At 37.1% G+C, this 9,207-nt stretch overlaps 1 protein-coding gene across 1 annotated transcript in view; it reads right to left on the bottom strand.

The window, feature by feature from the left end:
* The window catches only part of LOC122057542 (probable lysine-specific demethylase ELF6), a 22,057-nt gene that overhangs the window by 3,810 nt on the left and 9,040 nt on the right, over window positions 1-9,207 (bottom strand). The window contains exon 5 of the mRNA XM_042619671.1: window positions 7,914-8,599. Within this exon, the coding sequence (XP_042475605.1) occupies window positions 7,914-8,599 (686 nt within the window). The remainder of the gene's footprint in view (window positions 1-7,913; window positions 8,600-9,207) is intronic.

The raw sequence follows: 9,207 nt of genomic DNA, 5'->3' as shown, positions 1-9,207 counted from the left end.
GGTGGGGTGGGGTTTACAAAGAAGAATTTTACGTAATAATATTTAGTGAGGGGCTTTATCCTAAATATAGGATAATGTGAAATTAAGTAAAATACCTGACGAGGTTGTCATCAACCTCTAGATAGAATAGAGTCTCGGAAGGAAAGAAGTGTTTCCAGTTGGGAGAACCTCAACCGATCTCTGATTCAGTTGAAATTTCGAGAGGACATTACTGATTCATAGATCTTCCGGCAAGCAATCAAGTGACTCAGCAACTTTAAATTCAAGGAAACTCGCTGAAACAAGGCCATGTGGACAGTGTCAGAGTTAATCTGGTGGCAGGCTTGGTCTCATGATAGGGGGTGTTCAGGGCCAAAGTTCTAGGGTTTTGGTCGCCCCTGGTGAATCCAGATCCCAGAAGTTGATCCAAGAGAGATCAAACTTTCTACTGAACCCAGTTACACTAGAGCAGAACAAGAAAGGAATAGAATAAAATAACAAAGAGAACACAAGAAGGAAGAAACAAAGGAATAGAAAGGAAAAGATAGGATCTTACCAGAGAGGGAAGAAACTGAATCGATGGGGGATTTTGAAAAAAATACCGCACGGCCAACTATTGGCTCCAAGCTATGGTAACTGCAACTAAAAAAAAAAAAACACTGCAACTCCAACTAAATTTAATTCATTCAGTCTCTAATTTCATCCTAAGGTTACATGCATATATAGAGATAAAGAGTCCAAGTTACTGAGATAGAACTCAAGTAGGAAACAAACACTAAAACAAGACTCCTATGTATCTACTTCTCCGAAATAAACAAAATATTACAATATCATTCCCTACATTCCCTACCAACCCTTATTGGATAACGAAACCCATTTATGTTTGGTTCGCCTTGGTCTGGGTTTCCAGATCGAGTCATGCCAGTCTAGCCACGACAATGCTACTGCAACAACTCTCTCTCTTTGAAAAGAACTTGCCTCCATTGAGTTTAGATGAAAACCAAGGATGCTGTCTGAAACAACTTGTTGGACTATTTGTTTGAGCTTAATGGCTAGTAAGTCTTTTGCGGAAAAAAAAGCTTCATCTCTAGGCCATCGTGCTTGAAGGAATAGGTATTTCATACCCAAATTGATTTACTTTTTTGTCAACTAACCATGTTGCCCAAGGATGTGACAAACCTTCAAAGGTAAAACACTACACAGTACCATATTCATCAACCCACCAACAGAATCTGTGAGCAAACACATATTGCTGATTTCAAAATTGGTGTTGTTCATCCAGGCAACTTTGCAGGGGTTGGGACGCGGCTCCGTCTTCAATCAGGGCTTGTGAACGTCTTCAAAAATGACTTTGGTGCGACTGCCGATGTCAATCACCATAGTGCAAAGACTATTGTTGCATTTCACTCTAGTATGGAAAATACTGTTGCGATGCCAATCATCCTTTTTAGAGATTTATGTGAAAGAGGGCAAAGAAAGTAGCAAGGCTATTGCTCTTCTCCATCACTGTCATTGTTGTTCTCACTAGGTTTACACTCTACCTCTTGGTAGACTATCTCATTCTTCCGTTGCTCTTTCAAAGCAATAGCCATGATATATCTTTATAAGCAAAAGCTACTACACAATTAGGACACTAAGCAGAAAAATGCCTATAAACTCTTAGACGTGAAGCACTATATATCTCAGCCCATGGCTTCAAAAAAAGGGTCCGTCAGAACCATGCCCATGAGGTTAAAAATAAGGGTAGTGATGCAGATACGGCTGCACTTACCTGGTTCGACCAGCATGACCAGCTTTGGAAGCCAAGAGCCAAGAAGAACGGGTCCAGCCCAAGGTTTTGGTCCAACAAGGGTTGGAAATAATTAGTAGCATATCTTGTCTTTTATTTCATACCTTTTATTTTCCATATTTGAATGTAGGAATTAGGATTTCTTTCCTTTGCATTGATTTCTTTTTATGGTTGTTTCCTAGTTTAGGCTAGATACTATTTCAGTTGAGTTTTTAATTTTATGTCTTTACTTTTCTATATATTGGCTGTAACCGATGGACATGAGAGTGATTTGATTATTGAATGGGAATTGGTTGGATTTGTGCTCTGTGTGAGTGTGTGATTCCCTTCCTCCCCCACCCTGCTACTTTGGTTTTTCCCTTCTTCCCTAAGGCCCTCCATCAGGTGGTTGGCCCGTGAAGATGCCATAAAGCACCCGCAGACCTATGGTTTATTCTTCTTTAGTTGAAAATGATGCTTGCTCATATTCTAACCCTTAAAGAAGGTATTTGGGAAGCTCCTCTGAACGTAAGCCTCTTCATACTCTCCTCAAACCATGATTCGAAATTCCGATCAAAATGAGTGAAATAATTTTCAGTTTTGAGAAGCCTGAAAATGAAATAGGAGTCGACTCTGCAGGCATACCAAATTTCAGTATTTCGGCCAAACTTTTAGTCATTTAGGAAAAATTTCGAGCTTTCGCCTAAACTTTAGAACTAGAAAACCCCAATTTTTTTGAAAAAGTCCTTATTTTGCCATTAAATCATGACTTGGTGGTTAAATGTGGAGCAACATTTGGGTGGATTTGAAGCATCATTTGGCCAAATTTCCTCAAATTTCAAAATTTCCACCTATAGGGTTGTGGTGGACTTCGAGAGATTCTTCAAGCATAGGATGAAAAGGTCATCATATGTCAAAGGGTCCAAAGACAAACTACCACTTTGGGTGTTCTTTTTCCAATCCAATATGCTTCAAACATGTGTAAACATGCTTAAATAGGCAATCCCTATTGTCTATGACAACACCTTTTGACATTGGTGCACTATTAAATGGTTTTTCTTCATTTTTAATACATATTTCAATTCCTTTATTGAATGTTGGATTTTCTAAATCTAAATTATGTGTACAATAGGTTATATAAGAGAAAGGATACCAAAATATATAGAGTGCAATAACAACTTAGGGTCCGAGGCCAAATGACCATTTTAAGAAATTTTTTTATAAAATAGAGGTTCAAATATGTTTAGAGCTACTTAATTAGGGTCTCCGTTAAGTTCTGGACTAAAATATGGCCATTTGACATAAAATGGCCAACCGAAATATACCAGATATTGGTCAAATTTTGACCCAAATACGAAATATTGTGGTTGAAACCTAGGCTGAAATTGAAATCTCAAATTGTGCCTCAACCTTACAACATCCTCCATCGTAAGAAGTTGACTGGAAGCTAATCCAACATTGTTTAGAGTGCAAACCATTCTGAAATGATGCCACTAACACACCTCTTAGTTCCACTCAATCAGATCTAGTGGCTACCGAATAGAATTTTGACACAAATTCCTCAACAATCATACTGTGTTGCGACTCTGGTCTAATTGTGCAAACTTAAGGTGCATACACTGCTTGTAGTCGATAGACAAGAATCCTCAATTCATGGAGTCTTTCCTTATACAGGCTATACAGCCCATGTGTTTGCCAACCCGATCATCGAGTCTAATTTTTCTGCTGGTACTTGATCCACCAGACTCGAGCAGTACCTTTCAGTTTGCCTTCAGCAAATAAAAGCTTCCTGGCATCAGTCAACCCATATCCTCCAAGCTATGAATCAAATCAAGGTATTGCTTTGGGTTATTATCCCCATAGAAATTGAGGACATCCAACTTGGCTCCTCTTTCAGCTTCGTAGGGAGTATCGTTAAAAGGTCTGACAACTCCATAAGGTGGCGGTGGTGGTGTAATTGTGGCGATGGTGAGGGTGGTGCGATATGAAACAGGCCTTGTAAGACGGAATTGGAAGAATCTCCATATTGAATTAGGCTCTTTATTTTATCAAAATGTGCTACTCTATCCATAGAAGTTTGTAGGGATGCCATCAGAGTTTGAACAAAAGTGGTTGTGGAATAACCTCAGTGAGTTGTTAGAATTCCTTACGGACGTAACCTATTCCCTTATGAGACTTAAATCGCTGAATAATCTCATTATTGGCCACCATGTAATTTTAGAGACAAATCAGGCCCTTTGAGTAAGATTGTAAGATAACTGAATAAAGGGACAAACCAGGAATTAATAATAAAAGGAAGAGGGAAATTCTTGAATTATAGATCAAGTTAGGATTTGAATGGAAATAAAATTGTCATGTAATAATACCAACTGAGGGGTGAGATATGTGGAATTAAGTTAAATACGTGAAGATGCCTCTCGATAGAATAGAGAGGCAGAAGAGCAGAAGTACTTTCGGTTGGGAGAACTCTCTCAACTGATCTGTCATTGAGTTGAAATTTCAGGACATTATCTTTTCACAAATTTATTAATTCCAGGAAGCAATGGAGTGATTCAGCAACTTTTATTCAAAGTGAACCTGCTGAAACAAGGCCTGGTAGCTGTGTTCAGAGCCAACTTGGTTGTGGGCTTGATTCTCGCGATAGGGGTAGTGTTGGGGCCAAAGTTCATTTTGGTCACCTCCAAGATGAATTCCAGATCCCAAAAGTCAAGGCTGAAAGAAGTTGATATGAGAGAGATCAAACTCTCTCTAAGACTGAACCCAATTATGCTAGGGCAGAACAGGAAAGGAAAAATGAAAATAGAAGAACAAAAAGAACAAAAAGAACAGAAGAAAGAAGAAATAAAGGAATAGGAAGGAAAGATATGAACATACCAGAGAGGGAGGAGAAATGAATCGATGGGGAAAAGGGAAACCACTTGGCTCCAATATATGGTTACTGCAACTCCAACTAAATTTAATTCATTCAATCTCTAATGTCATCGAAAGGTTACGTGCATATAAAAGGAAAAAACTCCAACTTACTGAGATAGAATCCAATTAGGAAACTAACACTAAAACAAGACTCCTACGTATCTACTTCTCCAAAATAAAACAAAAGATTACAAAATCATTCCTTGCCAACCCTTATTAGACCAAACCTGGTTTGAGTCTGGTTTGCCTTGGTTTGGGTTTCCATATCAGGTCATGCTGGTCCAGCCAAGCTGCATCTTTTTTTTCTTTTTCCTTAAATCTATTTCTAGATAAATTTTCTAGACAAAACAAAATAATAAATAATTAAACAATAAGACTTTTGTGTCTCAAATTTTTTTTTTTAATTATAAATAAAGATTAAAATTTTACTATTCAGCAACTAAATGATATAAAAGGCATAAAAAGACAACAAAAGTATAGTTAGAGATACTACATCATAACAGAACATAAAGAAACCACCATTTAAAGCTTTCCTCACATTATACAACCAGATATGCCCCAATACCCAATGAGTCTCCACCCACCCCTTCTCTAGCCAATGAGTCTGTTAAAGAGTTGGAAAACCTTGCCCCATTGCACAATAAGTTCATACCCACTCTGGCAAAAAATACTGTTAAAGAGTCGCAAGACCTTGGCTTACAAATGAGCACGATGTTCCTTTAAACACAAAATAAATATAGCTTTCCTAATCAGATGGGGAAACCTCCATGGGAAATTTTATTCTCTCTCATTAACGAATTATAGTACCGGGAAGTATGCTCATATATCCTTTTCTTTTGGATAGGTAGGACCCAAGGAAAGTTGAACTCACGACCTCTTAGTTGTGAGGTGTGGTCCTCCCCAATTGAGCCTTGGCCCCTTGGGGTTAGGATGATGGTATTACCTTTTTCTTTTGGATCCAAAACAACGGCCTGTAATTCATAATGTCATCATTAAAAGGATTTTTTGAGTAGCTACAATATCAATGACAGGAGGATGGCAGATTTTCATCCAGAAAATGTAAAGGCTGTAATAGTATGACTCATGGCTTTCATTGTTTGTGGACATAAAGCAGAACATGGAAGAAAAGAAATGGTGGAACTGCAGCAGCCTTTAAGATTTTTCTTTTCATTTTCACTTAAATGCCACAGTTTGAATTTTGTCCTAGGCACCCCAGTTTCCAAAATACTATTTAAGTGTCACAGCTTTATACTCCCTGGGCCATAAAAGTATTTTCCAGAACCAAAAATGAAAAAGGGCTACCTGATTACAGGTAAATAGTCAAATACCATGGTTCTACTCAACAGGTAAGTCCCTGGCCTGCGGGTACCAGACCTATGTACAGGTCTGCTACTCCCAAAACGTGTTCCACATGTCATTTTTTCAAATATTCAGGACCAATGGTCCACCTTAGAGATTATACAGACTACAGAGAAAGAATCACCCAGATGAAATGACTCTTAACCCTCTGATGTAAGTGCTATTATGTAGAACATTATAGAACAATATTTCAACGATTCTTGATGATCCAAATGAATGATAAAAAAATAGTTTCGAATCATTCATTTATGCTCAATTTTCTCTACCTAATCTCTAGAATGGGAACCACCTAATAGTGAGTCTTGATTAAGGGTATCAAAACCAAACCGAAACCAAACCAGTTCATTTACACCAAAACCGTGAAACCATTTAATAAATTATTCAGTTTTGGTTTCAAAACTGAGACTGTTTAGTTAAATGGTTTAAACTGAACTGAACCATTTAAACCAATGGTAAACTGTTCAAAACTGACTAATATATACATAGTAAGTTGATACATTCACGGTTAGAATAAACAATTATGGTAAGAATAAACAAATCCCACTAAAATAGTAGACATTCAAACCTTTTGAATAAAAAAATTAAAACATATAAACAACTATTTATTAAAAGAAAACATATAACAATAAACAATTCAATCCAACATTAAAGTTTACATCCATTTCAATAAAAAATTAAAAGAGAGAAGCAGTTAAAATAAAAAAACTAAAAGACCAAGAAACCTTTTAAAACCAATACCGAAACCGAACCAAGTCATTTACAAAACCGAACTGTAACACCCTCAGTCCTGATCATTAACATAAGACATGATACGCTAGGGTGTCCCAAACCTGTCGAACGGTTTGGGTACCCATACCTGAATTTCCCTTATTCACTTAGAACTAATTAGTAGTCTGGCAGTAGCGGAGCTCATTTCTGCATGTTCAACCTCCCTAAAATGATCGACAATGATATCCAGGAAGATGGTTCATAGAACCATTTGTTCATATCATTTTCTGATCTTATTTTCTATCCTTCTACGTAATGTCATGGGGAATCAGCAATGAACATTCTGCATAGTCTAAGCACGGAAGCATGCTAGTATTGCATTGAAGTGCATATGAAGTTTCTAGAATTCTCTTTGAGCTTTTCTAACTTATGTATTTGGTCAAAAATTGGTAACTTCCCTTTTGTTCCCCTGAGTCTGCTTAGGAAATAGTAGGAAATTACATTCATAATAGGAAGCAGTTATTTAGTTCTAGACTCTGAAAGAGAGAAATAGAAAATAGATTTGTTACTTAATTTCCAAACAATGTAAGCAACGTCCATATTTCAGAACTATATGCTGTATATTGTTTATATATATATATATATTAAAAAAAAAAAAAAAAGGGGGCCGTTACCCAGTGCACAAAGGCTTCCCGCACTTAAGCAGGGTTCTGGGAGGGTATATATATATTAAAAGTTGAGTTGTTGCTCCTCTCTACTTCTCCATACAATTGGTGCTGTTTGAGTTGAAGGCCTAGTGCTTAGTTGTAGCTAACCCTAGAAGAGTGCATAGCACATGTTAAGTGCTGCCTTTCTACTCTCTATTATTCACTCCCGATGTGATCTATTTCTTTGTTAAATCTCTATAAGTCAGTAAGTTACTTACACGCTGGCGGGTTACTTGATGCCTTTGAACTTTGTGGGCCCATTACCCACAGGATGTAAGGGTTGTTTGAAATCTTTCTAGTGTCAGAATGCATATATTGGATAGTTAGAACCATCTGAAGTCTGAACAGGTCCAACACAATAAATGGTGGATATTGAAGGTTTAAGTGAGGCCCTAAACAAAGTATCTAGCATCTTTAATATGTCAATGTTTTTCTTCTGAAGTAACATAAAACAAAACAAACAAGAGAAAAGTGTGTACCTGTAGCTGCTGATGAACCTTTGCCACTAACGTCCTGGTCTGAAGAAGCATGGAACTTTCTAGAACTTAAAACTCCCAAGCCTTCCTGAACCGATTGACCATCTGCAGCAAAGAGTTCTTTCAATGCTCTCTCAGAAGGTTGCACTACAGACATAAATGGAAAACCAAGAATACCACAGGCCACACATGCCAGTGTTCCAGAATCAACATGTAAACCACATGGCAAATCATCATCATCCACATACAATTCCGCCATTTCCATATATGATCGGGTTTCATCATCCAGATTATTGCAAATATTCTCATTCTTGCTATCAACAGAGGACATTTTCCCACTTGACATCGTAGCAACATTAGCAGCCTCGTTGTGTGAAACATTCTCTAGAAAAGATGTTCCCTTATCAGACTGGCAGGTTTCCATGCTTCTCTCATCAACCACTAAATTAGGGGCATCAGGAGTGGTGGAGAAAGAAAATGACTGAGAATCTTTTCGTGGGGCAGGCAGAGACTCAGGATCCCATAGGACAGCATAATAAGTAGGGTTTTTCGCCAGAAGTGCTGATAGTATAGTATCTCCATAAAACATATCATCTATAAATGCTTTCTTCACTAGCAGCTCTCTTTCTTCCTTCTGACGATCTTGTAGACGAGAACTCCGTGCCCCTGGAAGTAAGGCTCTAGGTACTCTGACATGAAAATAATTCCAGCAGATTCAAACTGGAGAAGTACAGGATTAGGTGCCCACTTTACATATTTGGACACCACAATAACAGAAAATAATCCGAGGCACGTAAGAAAAATATATTGGAAAGGGTGTATTAATTAAAATTAACAAAACAAATTTGTTCACAATCTCCCAATTCATAAGTTTCATATAAAGTTATTAAGGTCAAGATAAAAGAATCATACCCACATCATAGTTTTTAAGGTGGTCAGGCGACGGAGGCGTTTGAGGGTCTTTCAGAGCGCCTTAGCGATAAGGAGGGCATAAAGCTTCGCCTTATCGACTAAAACGTTTCTGTGTAATTTTTTTATAAAACCAATCTATTTGGCTCAAATCCTAGTTGAATAAATATTAAATGTTCATATTCATACCAATGTAAGATATTCATCAAGAAAACAAATCAATAAAGTGAATAAACTAAGTTCATCTTCATCAATCATCAATCATCAATCATTAATCATTAATCATCATAACATATTAACATATAATATAAATACATAATTATGAAACAAAATTATAAATATAAAGAAAAGAAGACATAAAAATACAAATATTTATTATACTTACCTC

This window comes from Macadamia integrifolia, chromosome 12, assembly GCF_013358625.1.
Source record: "Macadamia integrifolia cultivar HAES 741 chromosome 12, SCU_Mint_v3, whole genome shotgun sequence".
Classification (NCBI taxonomy): domain Eukaryota; kingdom Viridiplantae; phylum Streptophyta; class Magnoliopsida; order Proteales; family Proteaceae; genus Macadamia; species Macadamia integrifolia.
The sequence above is the reverse complement of the archived record's forward strand: the minus strand, read 5'-3'. Positions and strand labels throughout refer to the sequence as shown.